Here is a 26483-nt window from a genome sequence, read left to right as displayed (position 1 = left end):
GGGGTCGCATGTGACATTTCTAGAGCTGAAACCGACCCAAAGAGGGAAGTGGAATAGGGGTGAGCCCCCCAGCTTAGAGACTAGGTGTGATCGTTGTGTGTGTGTGACGGGGGTCCCTATACAGTTGTCACTTGCACCAGCTCACCTTTGAAAGCGCAAGTTTGCACTGTTGACATCTACACCTGAAGTGGGGCTGCCCTGGGCGACCCTACAGGCTCGGCCACCTCAGACCGGCTGCCCTCAGCTGGTTACTGCAGCAGGGTTGCCAACCGCAGTAAAAACAGAATGATTCAGGTGAGGGCATCTTATCAGCCACGTGCCTCGGACCTTCATCCTTTTTGTTTTTTTTCAATCTCAACCTGCTTTCATCTCATCAGAGCTCAGAGCAAATCTAGCTGGAGTAAAGAGAGGCAGTCTCGGTGGCCAGAGCTGAGTCTCCACTTGGCCAGCCTTTCCTCCCCGGCCTGCTGTTCAAACCCAGAGGCGGCTGGTTCCTGCTGCTGGTGCCTCTGGGTGCTGCCTTCTCCCTACACAGGGTCTTCTGCATCTGCTGGTTAATAAACTACCAGTGTGTGACCCCCCCCTCCCCGCCCCTGCCCTCCTCCTCCTTGGTGCTGAGGGTTAGCCCTGCAGGCCCTGCCTGTGTCTCATTTCCTGCAGGTGTCAGCAGGGTCTGGGAGATGCCCTTTGGTTTTTTACGACACCTATGGCAGCAGAGGGTTGGATCTGCCTTTGGACCAGTTGTAGGTGCTGAAATTGCCCCTCTTTCTCTCTCTCTGTACATGTAGGTATTGAAATTGCCAAACACAAAGGAGCAAGATACAGGCTTGGACCAGAACTGGAAATATGGTGAGAGCAAAACACACAGACACCCCAGGGTGGGCAGGTAGAGGCGTCTATATCAACTCCCCTCAGCCGAAAGGGCAAGGAAGGAGGCGGCGGGCATTGAGAACTGCGGACATGCAGGCCCATTTAGGAGACCATCAGAAGCCCGTGAGTGTGCTTGCTTGGCACCCTTGAACAAGAGCGGGCCCAGCAAGGCTGGGTGATCCCAGATTCCTATGTCGGGTAACACAGGAGCTCGTAGAGAGGCTGACTTTTCCCAGTCCGGGGCTGATGTCAAAGCTGGCTGGACGTCTGGCATTGCATTGATGTTTGGTATCACATGTGGTCTGGGAGGTAAGGAAGCGACAACCCCTGAGGCAGGAGTCTGTCCTTGGAGAGGAAAGGACATCCCAGGTCTGGACCCCGTTTTCATCTAAGAATCAGGCTCTCCCCCTTATCAGAACCAGAGGCCGAGAGGAATGCTTTTCAAGGCATTAAGGATGGCAAGGGCCAGTTTGGGGGTTTGTGTTCATGTGTGCAAAGTTTGCTTGGCGTTTGCAACATCACTTCCAGGCCATGCGTAGTGGGAAGGACCTTGTGAAGATTTAAAAGTGGTTTACAGAGAATTCCCTGGCGGTCCAGTGGTTAGTACTTCACGCGGTCATTGCCGAGGGTCGGGGTTCCATCCCTGGTTGGGGAACTAAAATCCCACAAGCCATGTGGTGTGGAAATAAGATAAAATGAAGTGAAATAAGATAAAATAAAATAGTAAAATAAATAAAACAAAATAAAATAGTACTTTACAAATTCTGTACCTTTCGTTACTGGGACTACCAGACTGAGAAATTACTCTCAACCCACTTCCCCTGTTAGGACCTCATTGAGCATTGTATTAGTTTTTTCTGGTGCTGCTGTAACAAAGTTTCACAAACTGGATGGTTTAAAACGGCAGGAATTTATTCTGTCACAGTTCAGGAGGCCCGAAGTCCAAAATCAAGGTGTCAGAAGGGCCCTGCTTCCTCCAAGGCTCCAGGGGATGGTCCTTCCTGCCTCTTCAGGCTTCTGGTTCCCAGTTCTTTGTCTTGTGGCTGCACCCCTCCAGCCCCAACCCCGTCTCTTCTCCATGGCTTTTCCTCCTTCTGTCTCATGTAAGGACACTTGTCACTGGATTTAGGGCCAGGGTCATCTCATCTCCAGATCCTTCACTTACATCTCTAAAGACACTTTTTCCAAATGAGGTCACATCCACAGGTTCTGGAGGTTAGGGCGTGGACACACCTTTCTGGGGGACACCATTCAGCCCACTACAAGCTTCAGTATCTATAGCAAGAAACTCAGGAGTAGCTGTGTGAGTGGCATTCGAATGATTATTCATGGTCCCTTTGCCTGAGGAATGTTTTTCTCTGGGTCCAGCTTTGTTTCTTTTGCATCCCTTTCTTGTAGATTAGTGGGATTTGGGCTACATTGAAGGTTAAAAAAAAAAAAAATCCAAGAGCAGACACTTTGTGACATGAGAGAGAATTTCTCATTGTAACTGACAACTGTGAGAAGTGGGTGGGGCCCAGTCCATGAATTTCCAATAAAAAGCATCGTTTTTTTGTTCTTTTTTTTGTTGCAGTGATTCTAAGTCTGGCTGCACAATAGAATTTCGTGGGAGGCTTTATAAAGATACCAAGGCCTGGGTTGCACCCCTGCACGTTCTGACTCGCTAGGCCCCTAGGCCCCTGCCCCACCCCTGCCCCCAGGCCCACCCCGTGTGTCTCAAGGGCTCACTGTTCTGCTCCCTCCCTCTGCAGTGGCTACGGATGTTGGGATCATTATTATGAGTCGGACACCCTCCTGCATTCGCTCCAGGTCCTGGCTGCCCTTCTGGAGTCTCCAGTCACTCAGGATATCATCTGTGATGTGGGAATGTAAGTGCCGGCGTGAGCATGGGGAAAGGCAAGCTTGGAAAGAGGCAAGTTCAAGGGCGTCGTGTGTCTGGAGCCATCCTAACATCAGGGAGGTGGAATCTGAACATTTCAAAGATACGGAAGGCCTCGTGTAGAGAAGTGGGGTTTGTTCCCTCCCTAGCCCTGCAGGTACCTAACTCCCCCAGCGGAGGCAGCTCTTGGGAGATTTTTTTTGTATGTTCTTCCAGATGCTACTGTGCATGTGGGAACACACTTTGCACAGCTGAGAGCACAGGGTCTCCCTTTCACATGTATAGCTCTTTCTTTACTTAATGGTAAGTCTTGGGATGGTTCCACATCACTCCATATCGACATGCTGACCATATGGTTCCAGAGGGTGTAGGTATATAAATGTAGCTTTCATAGCTGTAGGTTCCATAGGTGTAGGTTCCTCCATATGGTATAGGTCCCTCTATATGGTATAGGTCCCTCTATATGGTATAGGTCCATGTGGTATAGGTCCATAGATGTAGGTTCCATAGGTGTAGGTCCGTATAGTGTAGGGTCCATAGATGCAGGTTCCATAAGTATAGATGTATATGGTGTAGGTTCCATAGCTGTAGGCCCACGTCGTCTACAGGCAGACCTTGGAGACCTTGCACGTTTGGTTCCAGACCACTGCAGTAGAGCCAAATATAGCAATAAAGTGAGTCACGAAGTTTTTGGTTTCCCAGTGTATATAAAAGTTACATTTACATAATACTGTAGTCTATTAAGTGTGCAATATTATGTCTAAAAATATACGTACTTACGTTACTTAAAAAATACTTTATTGATAAAAAATGCTAACCATCATCTGAACCTTCAGGGAGTTGTAATCTTTTTCCTGGTGGAGAGTTTGAAATATTGCGAGAATTACCAAAATGTGACACAGAGACTGGAAGTGAGGAAAAGCTGTTGGAAAAATGGCGCCAATACACTTGCTCAATGCAGGGTTGCCACAGACCTTCAATTAAAAAAAAAAAAAAAAAAGTGCAATACCTGCAAAGCACAGTAAAGCAAAGTGCAATAAAACGAGGTCTGCCTGTAGGTCCATAGGGTATAGTTTCCACGGGTGTAGGTCACGTGGGTAGGGGTCTGGCCTAGGACTATTCTTGAGTGTGTCTGTGATGTGCTTTGTGTAACCAGAGCCCACTGGTGGGCCTTTATTTTGTTTCTGTTTGCATCCTTCATTCTGTGTTATGTGGTGTGAACGTAGCCGAGTTTGCTTTCTTTTCCTCGGCCCTGCACGTGTTCTGCACTTCCTTTTCAACCCGCTGTGACATCTGTGTAGTAGGGTCTCTTTTAAGCAGTGAACAGATGAGATTTTTAACCCAGTTTGTTCGCATTTACTATCATTCTTGATACATGGACTGTGTTTGTTTCCTCTTTTGCTGCTGTGTGACAGAGTACCACAGATGCGACACACAGAACCACATAAATCTGTTGTCTTGTGGGTGTGGAGGTCAGAAGTCTGAAATGGGTCAGCAGGACTGGGCTTCTGGAGGCTGTTGGGGGAGAATCGGTTTCCTTGGAAAAGCCCAGCTTGGAGGGCCACATCCCTTGGCTCGTGGCCCCTCCCCCTCCCTCCATCTTCAAAGCCAGCGATCATATCACTGCAACCCCTGCTTCCACTGCCACGTGCCCTCCAACTGTCCCTCCTCCCTCACAGAAGGACCCTTGTGGTTATGATGAGGGCCCCAGAGAGTCTGGGATAATCTCCCATCTCAGGGTCTGTAACTTTGTTATATCGGCAAGGTACCCTTTGCCACATGAGGTGACATGCTCACACGTCCTAGGAATCGGGACAGGGACATCATTGGGGGCCTTTACGCAACCCACCACATGGACTGATGCTGGCCACTTTATTAAATGTCCTAGTCATCACGTTGTTTTCTTTTTTGTTTTTCCCGTTTTCCTTTGTGTGTTTTCTTTGTTCCACTTTCCTCTGCTGGCCTTGAACTTGTAATCCAATTATAATTTTTCTGCTTTTTGCCCTCAAAGTGCTAACAATCATATTTGAAGATATTTTTCTTTGGAAATCCAGCATTTATCTGGATCTGTAAGCACAACTGAAGAAAACAACCGTCATACCATGATGTCATTGATATTCTCCGTCTGAAATTGTCTTTACAAATTATCCTCCAGGAAAAAGGTGCTGAGCCTCCTTCCTGCCCTGTTTTTGAAGGCGTGTTATCCTTAGCGCTGATCACAAAGGGCTAGCTCAAAAAAAAGAAAACTTAAAGAAACAAAATAGAATCTTATAATGCGCAATAATTTTTTAAAAAAAAGATCTTATTTATTTGTTTTCATGACTTAGGAAGTTGAACTCTCTTGTTTGTTTTTTGGCCATTTGTGACACTTGTTCTTTAGCCTACAATTGAAGTGTCTGTGTCTAATTTATTTTAAGAGTTCTTTATATGTGAAAAATATCAACCCATTCCCACATATGATAAAAATACTTTTACTTGTATGTTGTTTGCTATTTAACTTTATGTTTTGAGCTTTCAGTTTTCCTTGTAGTGCTTTTTGTTTGTTTTTGTTTTTGTTCAAGAGGCTTACTCCAATTGGAAATCGGATATTCACTGAGGGTCTCTGTTTTGTTTAAAATATAAGTTTACCTCCTGCCTTGAACACATTTTTGTATAAATGTGAACACAGGCAGGTTTTGGTCTGGCCCGGGGAGGATTAGAAACCACAGCAGTGGGAGTCCTTGCTGGTGGCATCCGTGTGCCGTGGGCACAACTGGGGGCACCCCCGCCTGCATCCTGTCCTTCAGTCCCTCTGGGAGGAGGAACCCAGGGTAGCGGGACTTAGCCAGTGCAAAGCAGGATTGGACCCTGGCCACCTGACTTGATAGCCCACGCTATTAATGGTTGGTTTTATTTCCTCCTGCATCACTGCTTTGTTTACTAATGTCCCAGGGCATTTATTTATTTGTCTTATTAGTTTTATCTGACAATCCATCGTCTTAGGTACCCCTTAAGGCCATCCTCCCCTGGTGCCTGATGGCTTCTGCCCTGAGCTCCTGCGCTCTCACCCTGAGCTGGGCTCCAACACCTGGGCTCTGCCCAGCTCTGCCTTCTCTGCCATCTCTGCCCAGCTCTGCCCAGCTGTGCCCCAGCTCTGCCCAACTCTTCCCAGCTCTGCCCCAGCTCTACCCAGCTCTGCCCCATCTCTGCTCCAGCTCTGCCCCATTTCTGCCCAGTTCCGTCTAGCTCTGCCCCAGCTCTGCCCCATCTCTTCCCAGCTCTGCCCCATCTCTGCCCCATTTCTGCCCAGCTCCACCTAGCTCTGCCCCAGCTCTGCCCCGTTTCTGCTCAGTTCCGCCTAGCTCTGCCCCAGCTCTGCCCAGCTCTGCCCCAAGCTCTGCCCCAGCTCTGCCCCAGCTCTGCCCCAGCTCTGCTCCAGCTCTGCCCCCATTTCTGCCCAGCTCCGCCTAGCTCTGCCCCATTTCTGCTCAGTTCCGCCTAGCTCTGCCCCAGCTCTGCCCCGTCTTGGCCCAGCTCTGCCCCAGCCAGTGGCCAGCAGAGCACCCCAGCCTCTGGAGCTTTGGTCCCCTCCCCTGCAGAGGAGGAAGCTACCAGGTGGTCCGGGAGGAGATGTAAAACACAATGTCTATCCTGAAAAGGGTCCAGACAGAGGGGTGAGCAGATCTGCTCAGCGCCTACCACCCCTACCCCCACCCCCGCCCCGGCCCCTCGGACCCGTTGCCCCGGCCCTGCAGCCTGCATTCTGGGGAAGGGGTGTTCGGGTCAGGAGAGGTGCTGGGAGGGAGAACTGGGGAGGCACAGGGACTAGTGCCTGAGGCCAGCAGGGGATGAAGGGGTGATGTGACAGCAGGGATGTGAGAAAAGGAGGGAGGGAGCCACTGGAAGGCCCGAGAACCTTCCAGGAGGAGAGGAAGAGCCCTGAGCAGGGAGGGACTTGGTGCTCTATTTAGAGGACTCTCTCCCATTTAGAGCCTACGCTGTGGCAGAAACACTTGGGTTTGTTGTTAACTTTGGTTTGAGAAAGCCACAGGGGAGCCTTCTGATTCTCATAAAGGACGGGGAAGCTTCATGTCGAAACAGACGCATAACTCTGCTCTTTGCCAACAAGTGTGTGCGTCCCCTCTCTCCGCAGGCCCATAATGCACCGAAACGTCCGCTACAACTGCAGGGTGATATTTCTCAACAGGTAGGTGACCGTCGGGAGCAGAGTGACCTGCCTGTCTCCCCTGAGCTCTAGGGGCCTGTGGGCACTCGTGCCAGTGCCCTGGGGCATGGTCCCCGGGGGCTGTGTGCAGGGAGGCTTCTTCTGGACCTACCTTAGTGGGGGCTGGTGTACCAGGCAGGTGACTCAAGTGGCACTGCTCCTGGTCTCTGCCACCACTGACACCTTCAGGTATTAGAAAGAGAGAGGCCACGGGGTGGGGTTTGGGGACACGTGGCCCCATTGCTGGGAGGTCAGTCCGGGGGAGAGGCCTTGTCATGTCCCCTCGCAGACCCTGAACATCAGCTGCCCGCAAGTGCCCCCCTGCCGGGTCTTGGCTGCCCTGTCCCCGTCGACTGTCGGGGCGGACGGACCGGCGGCTGCTCCTTGTCATGGGGCGTGTTCATCTCGGGAGTGGCCTTGTCCCCCTGCCTGTAGGAAGATCCTGCTCATCAGACCCAAAATGGCCTTGGCCAATGAAGGCAACTACCGAGAGCTGCGCTGGTTTACCCCGTGGTCCAGGAGTCGGTGAGTCGCTGCCCGACGCGCAGGAGGCTGGTTTGTGACCGCTTCTTGGATGCTTATGAAGCATCTTCCTGTGCGTAGCTTGTGCAGGTCGTGGGGGAGATAGACACGAATTCCGGGCGAAGTCCCTGCCCCACAGTACCTGTCACTTAGATATGGCTGCTTTGACACTGCTGATTAATTTATAACCCACTTATCACAGACCACATGGAACTCTCAGTCATCAGTCACCCATCATCCATCATTATACATCTGATCCTGTATATCAGGGTTTCCCAGCTCCAGCCCCGTTGCTTTGGGCTGGATCATTCTTGCCGTGGGGGGTCTGTCCTGTGCACGGAAAGGTGTATAGCAGCATCCCTGACCTCCACCTGATGGACACGTCCATTTGTGACAATTTAAAATGTCTCCAGACATTGCCAAGTGTCCCCTGGGGACAGAATCATCCCCAGTTGAGAACCCCTGCCCTATATTCTTCTTATAGTTATTCCTGTCTATTTATTGTTGCTGCTATTACAAATGGAATCTTTAACATGATATTTTTAAGTGGTTAATATTTTTATGTAGGAAAACTTGAGATTTTGTGTGTTGCTTTTGTAATTGGCCACCTTACTACGTTCTCTTATTGGGTCTAGTAGTTATTCTATTGATTTTCTTAGTTAGTGTTTTTTTTCAAGTAGAAATTATACAATAGAAAACTAACTTTACTTCTTTCTAATATTTACATCCGTCAGTTCATTTTCAAAACTACTTTTCTTGGCCAGCGTTTCTAGAACAATATTCTAGATCATTTCTAGAACAAATGTCTTTGATAACAGGCATTTTTGTCTTTTTCCCAACTTGACTTGGAGAGCTCTTCCTGTTTCTGATTTGGTTTCAGATTTATATCCATCCTTAGTTATTTTTACTTTGGGGATTTAAAATTAATTGAGAATGGTTGTTGAATTTATCAGATTTCTTCTTAGCATATGTTGAGATGAACATGGTAAGTCTTTGCATGTCTTTATAAGCTCCAAATGGATGTGGTATGTTAAACTTTGTTTCCATTTGCTAGTATCTATTCAGGATTTCCCTCTCTTATCTAAATTTATATGCCAGTGTTATGTTAGTTAAAATTAAAAAAAATTTTTTTCTGTGCTCTGAATGCTTTAAATATTATAAAAATCATGTAGTATCAAGTAGTAATATGACAAAAATTCTCTTTACAGTTGGGAATGTTGTATCAAATAGTGTTCACTTTTATGCTTTTTTAGTGAGGTATAAATAACATGCAATAAAATATGCAGATTTTAGGAGCTTTCTTTTTTGACAATTGTGTGCATTCGTGCAATCACACCCTAAAGAAGATAGAGCCATGTCCATGGCACCCCTGCCCCTTTCCAGCTGATGCCCCCAAGGTTAGTCTTCTCCTTTCTTAGATTTCATACAAATGGAGTCACACCACGTACATTCCTTTGTAACCGGTTTCTTTAGCTTAACATGATGCTTTTGAGATTCGTCCAGTGGTTTGTTCCTTTATACATAGTACAAGTAGTTTGCTCTTTTATATAATAATATGGGTTTGTAATTCATAAATAATTCTATAAGCTTGATAACAAGAAAGAAATACACAAACCGCCCCCCCCAATCTGCCCCGTCTCCGAGCCCTGCTCCCCATAGCTGTCCATTTCCATTTTCCATTTTTCTCCTTTCTCCTGTAGCCTCTGGGTTCCGCCTTGGTATTTCTAACTCATGTGCAGACATTGCCATTTCGTGGCCTCCTGCTCTGGAAGGACAGGATTTGGCACACAGTTCAGCCCTCACCGTTAGTCTCTCTGACCTCCTCTTCCTAACATGGGCACTTCACAGTTTTCTGGTTAAGTTTGTTTAAAAAAACAAATATTCATCTGAGTGAATTTGATGATCTAATTGGCTTTATTCAATGATTCAGGAACTGGGCAGCCTCCCACTAGTAAGTAGAAGGGGCTGTACACAATGGAAGGTTTTTATAGGCAGAAGAAGGACAGGACAAGAAGGTATTAGCAAGAGAAAAGTTAGGATAGTTTCAGGCCAGGCCCTCCTCTTTGATACGGAGGGAACAGCAGGGTCTTTTTTTTTTTTTAATTGATGTATAGTTGATTTACAATGTTGTGTTAATATCTGCTCTACAGCAAAGTGATTCAGTTATATGTATATATATATACATTTTTAAAATACTCTTTTCCATTATGGTTTATCACAGGATATTGAATATAGTTCCCTGTGCTATATAGTAGGACCTTGTTGTTTATCCATTCTGTATGTAATAGTCTAATTTGCTAATCCCAAATCGAATCCTTCCCTCCCCCACCCCTCCTCCCCCTTGGCAACCACAAGTCTGTTCTGTATGTCTGTGAGTCTGTTTCTCTTTCGTAGATAAGTTCATTTGTGTCATATTTTAGATTCCACATATAAGTGATATCATATGGTATTTGTCTCTCTCTGTCTGACTTCACTTAGTATGATCATCTCTAGGTCCATCCATGTTGTTGCAAATGGCATTATTTCATTCTTTTTTAGGGCTGAGTGATACTCCATTGCATATATATACTACATCTTCTTTATCCATTCATCTGTTGATGGACATTTAGGTTGTTTCCATGTCTTGGCTCTTGTGAATAGTAACAGCAGGGTCTTCATCGTGCAGAGCCTGCCTCCCCAGTGTGATCAGGACATCAGACTGACTGTTCTTAAAGGTTGAAACTGCAGTTAAGTCTTGGTTTCCTGTCTTGGGGCAGATGACTCCATTTTGGGCTTGCTGTTTCTCTCTAACCAGTCACAGCTCAGTGTTTCACGATCGGCCAATATCTATGTTCACAACTGAGCTGCAGATTGTGTTCTGAATCCGTGTTTCTTCACTCATTTCTCCTGCCTGGAGTCGACCAGTGTCAGGTTCCTTTGCTTTCAATCTCTGTTCTCGCCCAACACTCCTCCCACAGACAGACAGGCACTTCCTGCCCCAGTCTGCTCATTTTCCCCCAGGCTGGGTGCACAGCCGGCAGCCCCTCCCTGTCACAGGTCTCTGGGACTTCTCTCCCCTCCTGGGTTTGCTCAGCCTCCTGGATGACTGTCTTCCCCTGTCAGTCACTCATTTGCTGGAACTCAGCATCCAGTAGCCTTCTACGATTCTACCACCACCAGGCAATGGACTCAGTGCTGATACTGTCTACCTGGAGGTAGTGTCCGACCCCACAGGTTCAGGGCTCAGCCCCACTGAACTGCCCCCCACCCTACTTCAGATGCCAATCACAAGTCTGTTACTGTGGACACATCCATTCGTCCAACGTGCAGCAAACCAAATGCTGAGATGCTGAGGTTTGCAGCTGTGCCGTCAGGCCACCCAAGATGGCTGCACTCTTGCTCTCTGTACATCCCTGCTGGACCAGTCCCCGCCTCACCTACACCCCACTCACCTGACTCACCTTCCCTCTTAGTCATAGAGCCTAATCAGTAAATGCCTACATACTTGCCCCCCCGGCCCCAGCTAGTGACGACTGTTCTAATCTTTAGATCAGAACTATCTCCACTATGACAGTTCATCAAAGGGGCGGTAAGGGACGTGCCCCTTTGCTGGTTTCCCTGGTAACCGATGAGCCAACCTCCACGTTCTTGTAAAACAACTGGACTACGTGAAGCTGGGAACGTATTCAATTAAAGAGAGGAAAAAAAGAAAGAAAGAAAAAAATAACTAAAGTGAGCTACATCAGTAAAGGCGGTTTACAAGCAGAGGGGTTTTAGCAAACTGTTCCCCAATCTGCTGCTCTGCAAAACAAGCTCAAGAATTCCTTTTAGCCATCAGCTTCTGTTAACTCTAGGGGGCATGGTTTCAGTCCCCCCACCTTTTAATCATTCCTCAGTCTTGAGGAAAGGGGGCCATGACTGCTCTGGCTGCTTCCTACTGAAGAGGGATGTAGGCCTAACAAAGTTTTGAGGAATGAAACTGTTTCGAATTTGATTGCAAATACTCACAAATCCCAAGATGAGGCCAAGACTTTGGGCTTAAGGATACAAGACAAACAGCAAGTAGAGAGTTATGACAAAAAGGGATATAAATCATAGCAAACACAAAACGATAATACCTAGTTTAACCAGTCCCTCAAACATAGACCTTATTCTTGCTGGAATCCATGAGAATATATTTCTTAAGAGATCAAATCCAGGTTTTTGGGATGACATTCGTTGGAGCCAAGCTGCCTTTTGTCTGATTTTATCTAAATAGGTTTTAACTTCTGATGTGATATTAATACATACATAACAGGAACTATTGGCCACTACATACATGCCCCCTTTTTCTGTTAAAATATAATCTAAAGCAATTTTATTGTCTAGTAGCCTTCTGGCTAAAGAATCTAGAGCCCTCTGCTGGGAGGCTATGGCTTGAGCTGTCTCGTTTGCTGCTATTCTTAAAGTAAAAGATTTCATAGTTACAAGAGGAGACCTTGAGGACATAAGTTTGCAATTGGCAGCTAGCAGATACTGTTTTGAGGACAGCTGGTGGTTGTCCTTGAGTCTGATACAGTTCAGAAAATTCAAGTTCTCAGTAATACTGGAGCATGTCTGAAACCACACCCACAATGGCCATCCAGCTCTATTTTGGATGCCTGAACCACAGTTACTCTATTTTGATTTTTGAATCTACTCTTTTCCTCAGTGGTTAAAGCAGATGTACAATGCATGTTTGATAGGCCACAAAACAGGTCATTCTGGTTAGTATAAAGTTTAAGTTAAATCATGTATAAGCCAGAATGACTTCCCCATACCTCAACATGTGAAAATTTCCTCCATCATTTTCCTCTTTTGATTGCAGATCTTTTGATAGAAAGCATTTATGATCAAAATATTTGTCCCTCGATGCCAGGGTGGTTGCTGCCTGCCATGGGTCCATCATATCACTCGGTGCTAGGCCAGCTTGATATAGATATAAACAAATATATATGCCTAGTTATCCACGTTGGGGAAACTAATGAGACTCAGTGAACAAGCACAGAAGTATGCTAGCAAGGAAACCTTTTATAGGCTATACATTTTATCAATTATACTGAATTGTCACAGAAACACTTTACATGTGCTTTTAGCAGTAGACTTAAAGTAAGCAGTGGTACATGTCACGAGTACTTATACTCTGTGACAACTTCACTAGAGAATTTTCTTTCCATCCGAACTTTGGGGGCAAAGGTATGGTTAGAAGTAAAACAATAACTTTAATGTTGATAGGGGAGACAAATATTTGGTAAACAGTAAACTGAATTAGTAGAATGGGTCTGGTCCAGATTCTTGGGTCAGCTGTCTACCACTGCTGTCTTCTTCTCATCCTGGGGTGGGTGTTGTTTGGGTCGGCAGTCCTTTCTGTAGACCAGTCTGATGCAGAGACCCCTCGTGAGTGGGAAATATGAACTCAAGAGTCAGTTCCCTTGTTTCACTGTGCTTGAGCTACTTATGAATACCTGATAAGGGTCCTTTCATCTAAGCTGGAGAGAGAGTCCTTTAAATGATGACTTTTTTAGTATGTATAATCCCTGGTTGCAGGTCATGGGGCCTCTGATTTTCATCCAAGGAGAGATTCCTTGTGATCAGCTTCTGAAACAAGCTTCCCTCTTCCCACTGGTAACCCCTAGTTTGTTCTCTATATCTGTGAGTCTGTTTCCTTTTTGTTATATTCACTAGTTTGTTTTATTTTTTAGATTCCACATATAAGTGATATCATACAGTGTTTATCTTTCTCTATGTGACTTATTTCACTAAGCATAATGCCCTCCAAGTCCATCCACAATGTTGCAAATGGTAAAATTTCATTCTTTTTTATGGCTGAGTAGTAGTTCATTGTGTATATGTATCACATCTTCTTTATCCATTCATCTATTAATGGACACAGGTTGCTTCCATGTCTTGGCTATTGTAAATGTGCTGCTATGAACATTGGGGTGCATTTAACTTTTCAAATTACGTCTTTGTTTTCTTCAGATATATGCCCAGGATTGGGATTGCTGGATCATATGGTAGCTCTATTTTTAGTTTTTTGAGGAATGTCCATACTGTTTTCCACAGTGGCTGTACCAATTTACATTCCCACCAACAGTACCCAAGGGTTCCCTATCTGTTCTGTTCTTTGATGCACCTAATATGTTTTCATATCTTCAAATGTTTTAATTTTTCAAATTATTTTCTTAGTTTTGAGCTCGCTTTTTATCTTCTACTGTCTGATTACCTTTGTGATCTTGCATTGACTTCTGTTGTCTCTAATTCTATGCCAGTATAGATCTCTAGTTCACTTTTCTTTTTCTCCATTTCTAATGTTGAAATGTTGAATCCTTTCAGACCATCACTCATTTAATGATGCCTGTAGAAAGGGTGGCAGTGGATGTTGAGCTGGAACCAGAAGCTTTCATTTTGGTACAGTTAAAAAACAAAACAGAGTTTTTACCCTTCGGGAGTTGTGCCAAAATGGTGACAATAAAATGGTTATGTCACTGTGTCCCTGCTTTAGTAATGAGTCCATCACAGCTTGAAGATGCTATTTCAGGCTTTTGTAGGAAAACGGAAAAAAGGCCCAGTTCTTGACTGCAGAGAACTTAAGAATCTAGGTTCATTTTCATTAGATTCTTAGGTGGATGCCCCAAATCTGAGCCCAGCAAGACGGGGATGTCGGGGGGTGGGGGTGTCGAGGGGGCTCTTGTAGCTCCCAGGGGACCAGAAATGACTTGAAATTAGCATGGCCAGAAGTGGTTTCTCGGCAGATATGCTGCTAGGGTTTCTCCAAGGCATGTTTGCTGAGGAAGAAGAACATCCCATCAGAGGAGCTATGCAGAGCAGGAGGAGTTCAGGTGTGGAGGCAGCTGGAAAGATGGGTCGGGCCAGCGTGAAGCCAGCTTGGAATGACTCACTGCCGATCCGGAGGGTTTATTGTTGATACTTTGGCTCGTTAATGAACCGTGCAAACCTCATGAGCCATCCGCCAGGTGTAGGTTGGCTTTGGAGCAGGGGGTGGGGAGGAGCAAAGGTGAACCTGCATCGTTCCCTGGTGGGCTTGCCTGCGTCTGGTTCTGAATGGATCTTCGTGCAAATTGAGGGGAGAGGCGAGGGTGAAGGGAGAAACCTTGGGGCATCTCTTCCCTGTAAAACAAATTGTGATGCAGTAGCATCGCCATCAACAAGCCTACCGACGGTGAACTGAGCGCTCATTATGGGATGCCAAGGCAGCTCGGGGGTCAGAGGACGTCTACAGTCTCTGTTCCCTTCACTAGTGAGGGAGAAACAGCATTGTCCTCTCAATTTCTCTGCTTTTAAAATTTACTTAAGGAAAAGCCACTAAAATCTCCCAGAAGGTTCTTGTGAATTCTAAGAAAGCAAAAAGAAATCTAGTTAATTAAATGTCTTAATGGCGCATCTGGTAACAGCCTATTTGAGGTCAGATTTGGAAACGATCTATTGTTCGAATTCTACCTTTTAGTGTAGACCGTGGGATGGCTTGTACTAAAGTTGTGTATTAAACTCTCTGTCCAGCTCATACAATTTGGAACGTTGTTTTATTACTTCAGTGATGATATCGGTTTGTCACCGTATGTTGGGTTCATGCAGTGCGATCATTCTGATTCAGGAACTTTGATCAGGAATTCCACCTGGATTTCTCTGTGGGGAAATATGACTTCTTTTCAGATAATCCCCGTGACGTGCCTCTCAGATGCCGTGCATGAAAGTGTTAACGCAAGTTCGTGTGCCCGATGCACAGTGAGGCCAAACAAACTGAAATGTCAGAGTCGGGAGCAGAGAAAGGTTTTTTGCAGGGCCATGCAAGGAGACGAGGTGGCTCAGGCCCTGAGAAGCCTCAAACTCCCCGAAGGGTTTTGGCGAAGCATTTTCCAAGGCCAGGAGAGGAGGGTCTTGCAGGGTACGTGATCAGCTTGTGCACAATTCTCTGACTGGCTGACGGTGAGGCAGCAGGGCGGTGTCACAGGGGTTAATATGATCAGTCCTTAGGCTCCAGGAGGCCTGGGGCTATGTGTTCACGGTCATCGAGGAGTTCTTCCATTTGGTGCTGGTGGTAGGGGGGTGTTCACATCTGTAAAACAACTCAGGAAATGTGCATCAAATACTGTTATCTGGGTACTTCAGAGAGGAGCTAAGGCAGAGGTTGTGGGGGAAGGCCTGTCCCAGGAAGGCCCCCATGGTGTCCTGGTCAGTTACAAAAGTGTGGGGAAGCCAGGCCAATGGTAGGAGAGCACCAAGCATCTCACTGTCATGCGGCCTGGGAGCCTCATCGAGTCGCCGTATACTTTCCTTTTTACCTTAAATTGACAGTTCCTTTGCCAGCTCATCAGTTCCAAGCTCTCATTTTGAGTTTCGCTTTACGTTTGGGTGCCGTTCTGCATATTTCCCGAGATGGTCCTCCTCACATCTGTGGTGGTTTCCTTTCCAGGCAAACAGAGGAATATTTTCTCCCCCGGATGATACAGGACCTGACAAAGCAGGTGAGTGAGTCTCGGAGAAGAAAACCCATTCTCGGTCAGACGTCACTCTGGGGTGGGCCGTGGGGGCAGGACCCTTCGGGTCAAAGTAACGGGCATCACCATGGCCCATGTAAGGAGCACAAACAAAGGGGTGATGTCTGTAACAAGTGGGGAGGGTCCCGGGAGCATGGGGGGGGACGGTGGGCGTCTCCTTTCCCCTGTGTGATGCCTGTCCTGTTCCTGCCCTCTCCTCTCCTCTCCTCTCCTCTCCTCTCCTCTCCTCTCCTCTCCTCTCCTCTCCTCTCCTCAGGCTCACACAGTGGGGTAGAGGGCTCGGGGGAGCCTGGGGAAGGGGGCTCCTGCCCCACCTCGGCCGGCCGGCTGTTCCCTGCTGGGCTGGGGCTCGGGCTTAGGGACTGCCCAAGAAGCCGAGTTTGGAGGGTTTCTAGTTATAAAACTCATGAAGGACTTTCCTTGGCTGCCTGTTCATTCTGTGAAAACTCAGCATCAGAAATCTGTCTTGTCTTGGCTTGTCTTGTCTTTTGCACCTGGCTGGCCAGGCCTGAAGAGCTTTGACTTTGCAGCCTTATCTGGGGGCCTCGACCATCCCCTTCGTCCTGGAAGCTGCTGAGGTGGGACAGCTGGGATCCGGTGCTGTCCACTTCCTGTGGGGCGTTGAGAGCCAGGGGCACAGAGGGGGTGTTTCGGGGGGGCCTGATTTCTTTGGCTCCTGCTTGAGTTTCCATTCTGGTTGCCAAGTGTATCAGTTTGTTCAGGCCACCATAACCAAGCACCACAGCCTGGGTGGCTTAAACAACAGACATTCACTGTCTCCAGTCCTGGAGGCTGGAATCCGAGGTCCAGGTGTGGGCAGGGCTGGTCCTCCTGAGGCCTCTCTCCTCGGCAGGTAGATGGCCGTCTCCTCCCTGTGTCCTCACGGGGTCGTCCCTCTGTGTGTGTCTGTGTGCTTTTCTCCTCTTCTTATAAGGACACCAGTCCTATGGGATTAGGGCCCACCCTAGTGACCTCATTTTACCTTCATCACCTCTTTAAAGACCCCAATCCCCAAACACAGCCACATCTGAGGTGCTGGGGCTTAGGGCTTCCGCATATGAATTTGGGGGACACAGTTTAGCCCATGACACCCGATTCTCTGCACCCCTCACTGTTGCACTCAAGGTGGCTCGCGGGGACACACTGAACCTCCCCAGTGGAGCAGGTTGGCAGGGACGCATCTGGACCTCGGGGATGGATCTGGGGAGGGGGTGGGGCAGGAGTCCCCTTCTCCCCGATCCCACCAGCCCCCAGACCCATTTCCTCTTTATGCCAGGGGTCTCCGCCTGCCTCTCACTTCCCTGGCCCTTGGGCCAAGATCACCTCTGTTCGGGAGCCAGATTAAGTCACTGGCACCGGTTCTGATCCCTAAGAGAGGATGTCCGAGGGGCCAGCTTGGGTTGGTGCCCCCCGCAGGCAGTCAGGGGTGGGCACAGCTGAGGTTGGGGACAGGGGCTCTCAGCCAGGTCTGGTCGCCTCCCATGTGACCTGGAAACTTTTCTGACCGTGAATTGCAGCAATGGGAACAATTTAAGTTCATCGTGATCCAGAACACAGTGTGTGTGTGTGTGTGTGTGTGTGTGTGTGTGTGTGAGTGAAACAAACATTTCAGCAGCAATCCCCCTGCTGCGAGAAATCCTCCATTTCATTCTTCTAGGACCCTTTGATATCCTAAAAAACATACCAAGTGATCCCCCCTAAACCAATCTGGGGGCCGCCTGCAGGTGGAAGGATGCTGCTTGTTGTCACTGGTTGAGAGCAAGTTGCAGAAATTGGCCCTGGGTGCGAGTGGATTAAAGTTCAGGGGAGTTTTCAAGAAACAGGGCAAAGCCAGCCCCGTAACTGCTGTAACCTGGATAATTCAGGTCGGGGACCCGTCACTGAGACCCCCCCTACATGCTTTGTTTATCACCCTGTTGCCCCGAGCCCTGGTCTTGTCACAGGAAGATGGGGTCAGGATTCCAGCCCTACCCCTGTGGTAAGGAATGTGAGGCACCCATTGCAGGGTGTGCAGTGGTCCCGGGATGGCCAGCTCGGGGTCCTGGGTGAGGGCTGTGTCCGTGGCAGGAAGCATCAGAACAGAAAACGCCAGGCCTGCCCCTCGGTTCTTGCCCTTGGTCATAAAGGAGTTGAACTCACTAACACACACGTCAGGGGACGCAACCAAGAGTGCTGGGATGTGGTCCAGGCCCGCGGGGATGATTTCTTGGCTGAGTGAAATGGCAGCGCAGCTGAAACTTGGTCCCCGAGAGAGGAGGCCAAGGTGGGCCCCACGCCCGGGTGACCCTGTCAGCACTTGCTCACGTCAGTGACTGCTCAGACCTGTGTGGCAGCCTCGGGGGCAGCTCCATCCCTGCCCTGGAAGCTCCCACCCCTCAGGGGTCACGAACGTAGCTCCTAGAGACACAGGGACCTGCGTCCCGCCCCAGCCCTGCCGTTCAGGAGCTGGGTGACCCGTTGGCTGGCGTGAACTTTGTAAGAGCTCAATCCGTTCGTTTCTGACATGGGGATGGGACCCCCGGGAGCATGGATGACGTCAAAAGAGCATCCAGCGGATGCTGACACTGCTGGCCATCTGGGCCCGTGGAAACTTTAGGGACCGAGTCACAATTAGTTGCAGCCACAATCAAGCTCGTGGCAGCTCAGAGCTCGGCTCCCAGGTGTGACTGAGGCCCTTGGGTCAGCGGAGGAGATGTCTGCTGGCCCCTGGGCTGGGAATGCTCCGGGTCGAGGAAGGATTCATTAGCACTTGAAACAAAACCGTGGCCTTCATGCAAGTCTCATGCGTGACATCTGGCGTCCTGGTTCAGTACATGGCCCAGACGGAATGGCCAAGGGGTCTCAAGCGCTCTGGTCTCCCGACCCAGGAGACCGTGCCCTTTGGGGACGCTGTCCTCTCCACCCGGGACACCTGCATCGGGAGTGAGGTCTGCGAGGAGCTCTGGACACCCCGCAGGTCAGCCTTGCCCTCCGCGCCGTCCATCCCATCCTCGCTGGGCCCCGGAGGGCGGGGGGTTTGCAGCCTTCCTGGCGTCATGGCCTGGGGCCGAGGAGACGCCCTGGGAGCTGCGGGGCTGGGAGGGAGGGTTGGGGACACCGGTCTCTTTCCTTTGCCCTCCTCTGCCCACAGCCCACACGTGGACATGGGCCTGGACGGCGTGGAGATCTTCACCAACGCCTCAGGCAGCCACCATGTGCTGCGCAAAGCCCACGCCAGGGTGGACCTGGTGACCATGGCCACCACCAAGGTAGGTGGCGGCGGGGATGCTGGAGCGTGTCTGTCTCACACTTGCAACCCCAGCGCCCAGCGCTGGGCGGGGCCTGAGCGTGAGGGCGCTCGGTGCCTCTGGTTACAGCCGCAGCCGATCGGTGTGCGTGACTCCGCTTCCCGGGCCCCACTTTCCTGACCTCACTTAACCCTCAAAACCGCCCTACGGGCCAGGTGCTGTTGACACCTCTGCTCTTTGGAGCAGGACACTCTGTACGTGGCGGTCAGGCGGCCCCTGGGCTCACACCCCAGCCATCCGGTTCCTGGGCTCTTGACCATCATACTGGTCTCAGGACAAGTGACATGGTGACCGGGAACCAGGATGCCCGTTGGCACCACAGCAAGGCACGGGGAACGCCCACGAGTTTGCCCCTCTTGCTGGCAGCGTGACACCAGGGGCCGTGTTTGCTCTTTCCTGGGACGGAATCTCGGCTTCGTGACCTGGGGGGTTTGTCTTCTCTGAAGCTGCATCTCTCCTCCTGTCTGGTGGAGGTGACAGCGCCTGCCTTGAAGGGTAGTTGGGAGGCGAGAATGGATGATTCGTGTGATGCCTGGTACCTTGGAAGGCCGAGAGCATCATAGCTGCGGGCATTCCCTGGAGGCGCACATTTCTTGCTGGGGTGGGGGGCTAATTATGACAGAGTCGCGGGGGGGTCTGAAGCTTCATGTGTTTGGGCCGGAGGAGGGTGAAGGTGACGGACCACAGTCGACCATTGCTGTCCCCTGCATTTTCCAGAACGGCGGGATATACTTGCTGGCCAATCAGAAGGGCTGTGATGGGGACCGGCTGTACTACGACGGCTGTGCCCTGATAGCCATGAACGGCAGCGTCTTTGCCCAGGGATCCCAGTTCTCTCTGGACGACGTGGTACGAACCAGCCCGCGTGCGATGGCGGGAGGGTCTGTGGTTCAGGGGCTGTGTTCTCTGGTCTACCCCATGACGGGGGGGGGGGGGGGTCTGACATGGCCCCCGTGGTGGGTCCTGCTGGTTTTGATTGCTCCCTCTTCACCTCCTTGGTGGGGGAGGGATTCTCACCCCGAGGTTACGGGGACCGCCCGCACAGCACGCTGGACGGATGGGATCCCTGGCTGTTTATCAGCCCCACGTGCCCTGCAGGGTCCCTCCCGAGGCTGCACTTGGAGCCGAGGGAGAGGCCAGGAGCTGCAGGAGGAGTGGGCTTTGTAGTGACAAGGAGTGACCCCTGGTTCCCGGGAGGACGTGATGGGCTTGTTTGAAGAATCCCACAGCCGGGGCTGGCGGGGAACTGGAGCCAGTCCTCGGGAATGAGCAGACACCACGCCTGGTCCCCGTGATGAGAGCGGAGCCCGTCCGTGGGGACGGAGCCAGGGGGGGCTTGCAGGTGGGCCATTAGGGGGTTTTCCCCAGAGGTCAAGGCAGCACACGTTCCCTGTGGGCCCTGCCCCGCGGGTTCTGGAAGCAGCGTTGGAGACCCCCCACCCTCCTCGTTCTGGGGGGCACCCCGGTCTCACTGGGCTGATGACCAGCTGGGGGCACGGGGGGCACGTCCCCCCAACGGGGTCGTAACCTCACTGGAGCCACAGATATGAAAACTGCACACCCTCTGCTTCTGAAAACACATACTAACGTGGGTGCAGAGCTTTCCCATGTGATTGGACATTAGTTTCCTTTACAGAGAGAGTAAGACGAGATGAAAAGGTGCTTGTAGAGAATTGTGTGGCTCTCCCTGTCGGTTTTTTTTTTTTTTTTTTTAAGCACTCAAGAAGGAAAATGGCTGTCACTGCCAGAAAAATGGGAATAGATTCCAATTCTGCAGACACAACACAACGTAACTTTCATTGCTGCTGAGAAGGGTCACTTTTACTGGCCTCAGACGGTCAGTACAGGCTTCATATGGCATCGCGCATCTTGTCTTTGGATCCAACTTGGGTTTTTTTGGAAACAAGTGTTGGAAATGCTCATTCACAGAGGCAGGTGGTAGCAAAAAAAAAAAAGTCTCCGGGGATTGCTCTGCCGGAGCAAGGCAAGCGGTGTCACAGAATAAGAAAGTCTACAGGACCCTCTGTTGTAACTTCTGTTGCTTCACCTCCTTGGCATCCCCGCAGACGGGGTGATGTTTCATGCCTTCCGCAGTCTCCTTGGGGCTGTTGGCAAGGAAGTGGTTATGAAACCAAACTTTGGTTTCAAAATGGACCGAGGAATGGAACTTTGAAAAGAATCCCATGGTGTTTTCTCGCCCGGAGGGAAGCCCGAGGTTTGGCAGTCTGGGCGCCGGCAGCGGGAACGCTCCGTCTCTCTGCAAAAGTTCTCCTGATCGTGGTCCCCCAGACCTTGCTTTCCAAGTGGCTGCGTCCCCAAAGGCGTCCTCTTGTTCAGTATTAACCATGTTAAAGACGGAAGGGCTTTGGAGGGGAAAATGAAGTCCATGCAGACGGCTAGGTGTTCATCTGCTCCAAACATGCTTCAGTGCACGTCGGTTTGGCCAAAACACTCAGCCAAACGTCAGAGCCACAGGCACCTGGTGGCAGGATTGACTGGCAGGTGGGTTGGGGGGTCACCTGCTCCAGGATGAGCAGGCGTGCAGGTCACTGCAGGTTCTGGACCCCGTCCAGGCCCCCCCAGGAACCCCCATTTCATCAAGCACACAGTGATTCTTCACCATACAAAAACCTGGGGACCATTGTCTCCCACTCCCTGGAGGGGGCTTTTGAGCCAGAATTCTCTGATTTTGCCTGAGTGTTCGGGATGGAGGTGCCATCACTGCCCTGGGGCCAGGGCAGTGCCCTTCTGTTCTGCCATCTCCTCCGTGGTCAGCTGACCTTCTCGAGGGCACATGCTTCTCACAGCCTCGATCGAGCCTTTGTGCAAAGCTAACCTAGTTCTGGGGAAAGTGGACTGGAGCCTCCTTCTCAGGAAGGGTTCACTCCTCTGGCGTCTTCTCACTTTCTGTGGCTTTGCCAAGGCAGCCCGGCGGCTTCAGTGACCCACCACTTGGGAAAGGACAGGAGAACCGAAGGACGCGGCAGCTCCTTTTTCTCTGTCTCTTCAGGGCGTTTCCAGCTTGGGTTAGGCCCACTGTTGACACAGGTAGCTGTCCCCAGCCCAGCGGCAGGAGCGGGGGCCCAGCCACCCTGTGTCCCCCAGTGGTGCCCAGAAGCAGTTCTTGCTGTCCTGCACCTGTGTGTATGAGACAATGTCCTCATAATATAATTTGATGAGTGTTTTTTTTCTCCATAACGGAAGGAATAACGTCTATGAGTTAAAACTTTTCCCTTTTCTGTAATTTGTTGCAAGTGGCAGAACCCCCATCTCATTTGGGTTCAAAGGCAATGAAGCATCACCTCCTAGAACACAGGAAGCACGTCCAGGCCAGGACCCCGACGTGATGACTGCCGGGGCTCTGGCTCCACCCCTCTGTCACTCTCCATCTGGGCCTTCCTCTGTGTGGGTTTCATTTTCAGTTGCCTCTTGGTCACAGGATGGCTGCAGGAGCTCCAGCCATGCCATCTTCATGCAGCCCCATTCAAAGGCAGAAAAGGGGCTGTTGCTCCTCATGTGTCTTTTTAAGAAGCTTTCTCAGAAGCCCCAGCAGACATTTATTGACAGGATTGTGTCCTGTGCTGTGATTAACGAATCACCGGCAATTCAATGGAAGTTCTTGTGGCAACGACAAGAGGAAAGGGCTTTGGGTTGGCAGCACCACTGGCTGTCCCCTCTCCCTGGACCCCCAGTCCCTGCCTTAGAAGGCATAACTCATCGGGTGCCATTTGGCACACCTATGAAAACAAATTAGACGTGTGAGTGAAAAAAACAAAACAGGAAATCACGATTTCTCTTTGAAACTCCCTTCTCCAGGAAGTCCTCACTGCCACGTTGGATTTGGAGGACGTCAGAAGCTACAGGGCAGAGATTTCATCTCGAAACCTGGCGGTAAGTGCTCATAGACGCACACATGGGATGCGCATCAAAGACCCAGAATTTTTTTTAATAACAGCTTTATTGAGATGTCATTCCCTTACCACACAATTCACTGATTTCGGCACATGTTTCAGTGGTTTTTAGTTTATTCGTGGAGTCAAGCAGCGTCACCACAATCAGTGTCAAAACATTCTTATCACCCCAAAAGAAACCCGGACCCATGAGCTGCTGCTCCCCGTTCACCTCCCCCAGGGCCCCCGGCAACCATCAGTCTGCATTGTCTCTATGGATTTGCCAATTCTGGACGTTTCATAGAAATGGAATCATATCACACGTGGCCTTTTGCATCTGACTTTTTTCGCTGAGAATAATGTCTTGTGGTTCATCCATGCTGTAGCGTGTGTTAGTGCTTTATTCCTTTTTATGGCTGAATAATATTCCACTGATGGATAGACCACGTGCTGTTTGTCCATTCATCTGTCAATGCACGTCTGGACCATTTCCGCTCTGTCTGTGATGAATCGTGCTGCTGTGGACACATGCCCGGGTGTCTGTGTGGACGTGTCTGCGTGTCCTTTGTTATGTACCTGGGGACTGCAGGGTCCTGTGGTGGCTCCCTGTTTAACTGTAGGAGGCCCTGCCAGGCTGTCCTCAGCCACTGCTCTATCTCACGTCCCCCCAGCGCTGTGCAAGGGCTCTGGGTTCCCCACGTCCCTGCCAGCGTTTGCTACATCCACCTCTGTTCTGGCCGTCCTGGTGGCCGTGAAGGGTCCCCAGTGGGGTTCTGAGCTGTGTTCCCCCCCACTGGCTGCAGTCATCCCAGGGGCCTGTACGGGTACCAGCGCTGAGGGGGTGTCCTTCCCAGGCCAGCAAGGTGAGCCCCTACCCCCGCGTGAAGGTGGACTTCGCCCTGTCCTGCCACGAGGACCTGCTGGAGCCTCTCTCTGAGCCTGTTGAGTGGAAATACCACAGTCCCGCCGAGGAGATCAGGTGGGGCCCTTGGGATGCTGGAGGGGGGTCCTGTTGTCCCCCGGGCACCCCCCATCCCCTGCTGCACCGCCAGGTGGCGCTGCGGGGCCAGCGTGTCCTGGTCTCCAGAGCCTGCACTTGACGCTGCAGCCGGACCCCCTGGCCCATGCCCAGCCCTGCCGCTCCTTGCCCTGGGCCCTTGGGCACAGAGATGCTGTTCTTGCCTTCCTGTGCCATTTCACAACGGGGCCAATGATAGCACCTGCCCCCTGGGGCCGTTTTGAGATTTCAAATGAGATCATTCACGCGAAGTGCTTAAAACAGAGACCCGGGCGTCGTGCTGGCGGCTCTCACGGGCGCTGCGCCCACCTTGGCACCTGCCCCCAGGTGAGCTGTGGACCAGGTCAGCAGCTCCCTGTCCTAATGCTTCCCATCATTCCCCAGCCTCGGACCTGCATGCTGGCTCTGGGATTTTTTAAGACGTAGCCAACAGGTAAGGCGTCAGTGTCTCACCACCCCTCTCTGCTCCTTCTACCGGTTGGTTTGCGTTTGATCCTGCGGCTGGCTGGTGACTTTTTTTTTAATGCAAGCGTTTCTTGGCTCTGCTTCAGTCGGGAGCCTCGGCTACACTAGCCAGAGCCCAAAGGTCCCACTGAGCTTTGGCTCCGTCTTTGGGGTCCTGTCTGATGACACTGAGTTACGAGACTCCCCACCCCCTGCCAGTTTCGTGATCGTGCGTGTCTGTAATTCACCGTGGAGACCCAGCCTTAGACCCTCCACAGTGGAGGCCCCTTTGCCTTCTAGAAAGTCCATCCTGGAACGTGCAGGGCATCTTTTCCCCTCCCCCAGGGAGAGTATTTTGTGGGCGCTCATTTTTGCAGGGGGAGCCGGGCTCATCTGGGGGCGCATTGCTTCCCAGAGGCGCTGCTCACACCCCCGTCTGGTCGGCCCGTTCCAGGCGGGGTTCTTCCTGCCCCTGAGCGGCGGGGTGGACAGCGGGGCCACCGCCTGTCTCGTCTACTCCATGTGCCACCAGGTCTGCGAGGCTGTGAAGCACGGAAGTAGGTGACGTCTGGGGCCCGAGCAGGTTCCGGGGGGTCAGCCTGCGGGAGAAGCAGAGGGAAAACCCAGGTCCTGGGCATCGTGGTGGAGGTCGTATTCAGATGTCACAGCGTCGCACCCAAGTCCCAGGGCCTGGGGACAGCAAGGCCGTTAAAGTCCCTTCCAGGGCCCACGTGGCTGTGTCCTTCAAGCCACAGGTGGCTGTCGCTGCCGTGTGTCGGCAGTGTGGCCCCAAGGAAAGAACAGGGGCCGTGGGGTCGGGCAAACCAAGGTTCACATCCTGTCACTCTGTGCAGTGACATCGGCCATTCCCTCAGTGTCCGCAGCCGAGAAACGGGCATCGCGGGGCTGATCTGGCGAGGTTACGGGGCGGTGGAGAAGGGATTAAATGGTGCAGGCACCTGGCACACGGCACGTGCGCTTCTGTCCGGTGGTTTTCAGATCAGGAAGTGCTGGCCGACGTCCGGACCATTGTGAACCAGACCAGCTACACCCCCCAGGACCCCCGGGAGCTCTGCGGCCGCGTCCTGACCACCTGCTACATGGCCAGCGAGAACTCCTCCCAGGAGACTTGCAGCAGAGCCGGAGATCTCGCCCAGCAGATCGGAAGGTAGCTGGTCAGGGGCGTCGGGCACGGCCAGGTGGCGGTGACGGCGGGAAGCTCCACCCAGGGCCACGTTTGTGGGTCAGTGAGCACCCCGGAGGCGAGCAGGTTCCCTCCTCACCCCCCTCCAGCTGGGAGCACAGGCAGGCCCTCGCCCCTCCTGGGAGCGTGACCCGCCCTCTGCCCCCTTCCACCTGGCGGCCTCTGTGCCTGAGGAAGGTGGAGAGAGGGCATCTTTCCACACAGGGAGACTCGGCTCCATCCAGAATGTTCCATTTATTCTGCCTCCAAGGGAAAAACAAGAGGCTGCCCATTCTGTATGCGGAGCTCAGCTAAAAGCTGTCCCCGCCCAGCAGTTCTCCCAGGGAGATGCCCAAAGGAAGTGAAAGCAGGGACGTGAACAAATATTTACACATCTGTGTCTGTGACAGCGTATTCACAACAGCCAGAACGACTCAGATGTCCATCAACAGTTAAATAGGTAACCAAAAGGTGGTCTGTTCATACAAGGGGATGATATTCAGCCTTAGAAAGGAATGAAGCGCTGACACAGGCTACAACGTGGATGAACCTGGAAAACATCCTGAGTGAAAGAAGCCAGTCACAAAAGGACAGATATTGTGTGATTCCATTTCTTTGAAATGTCCAGAATAGGCGGATCCACAGAGACAGAGAGTGGGTCACTTGTCCT

The 26483-nt window shown here is 50.9% G+C and overlaps 1 protein-coding gene across 7 annotated transcripts in view; it reads left to right on the top strand.

The window, feature by feature from the left end:
* The window catches only part of NADSYN1 (NAD synthetase 1), a 36123-nt gene that overhangs the window by 3760 nt on the left and 5880 nt on the right, over window positions 1-26483 (top strand). For 4 of the 7 annotated variants that reach the window (XR_014231515.1, XR_014231516.1, XM_082341871.1 and 1 more), the window contains exons 3-15: window positions 789-849; window positions 2622-2738; window positions 6882-6935; window positions 7389-7478; window positions 15907-15958; window positions 18859-18947; window positions 19122-19239; window positions 19996-20127; window positions 23095-23169; window positions 23972-24147; window positions 24571-24619; window positions 25085-25187; window positions 25630-25798. Coding sequence is in view for 5 of the 7 variants with exons in the window: in XM_082341871.1 (XP_082197997.1) it covers window positions 789-849; window positions 2622-2738; window positions 6882-6935; window positions 7389-7478; window positions 15907-15958; window positions 18859-18947; window positions 19122-19239; window positions 19996-20127; window positions 23095-23169; window positions 23972-24147; window positions 24571-24619; window positions 25085-25187; window positions 25630-25798 (1285 nt within the window). In the remaining 2 variants the exon portion in view is untranslated. The remainder of the gene's footprint in view (window positions 1-788; window positions 850-2621; window positions 2739-6881; window positions 6936-7388; window positions 7479-15906; window positions 15959-18858; window positions 18948-19121; window positions 19240-19995; window positions 20128-23094; window positions 23170-23971; window positions 24148-24570; window positions 24620-25084; window positions 25188-25629; window positions 25799-26483) is intronic. The other 3 variants (XM_082341872.1, XM_082341873.1, XM_082341874.1) reach the window with 3 other exon arrangements.

This window comes from Balaenoptera borealis, assembly GCF_965194805.1.
Source record: "Balaenoptera borealis genome assembly, chromosome: 11".
Lineage (NCBI taxonomy): Eukaryota > Metazoa > Chordata > Mammalia > Artiodactyla > Balaenopteridae > Balaenoptera > Balaenoptera borealis.
The sequence above is the reverse complement of the archived record's forward strand: the minus strand, read 5'-3'. Positions and strand labels throughout refer to the sequence as shown.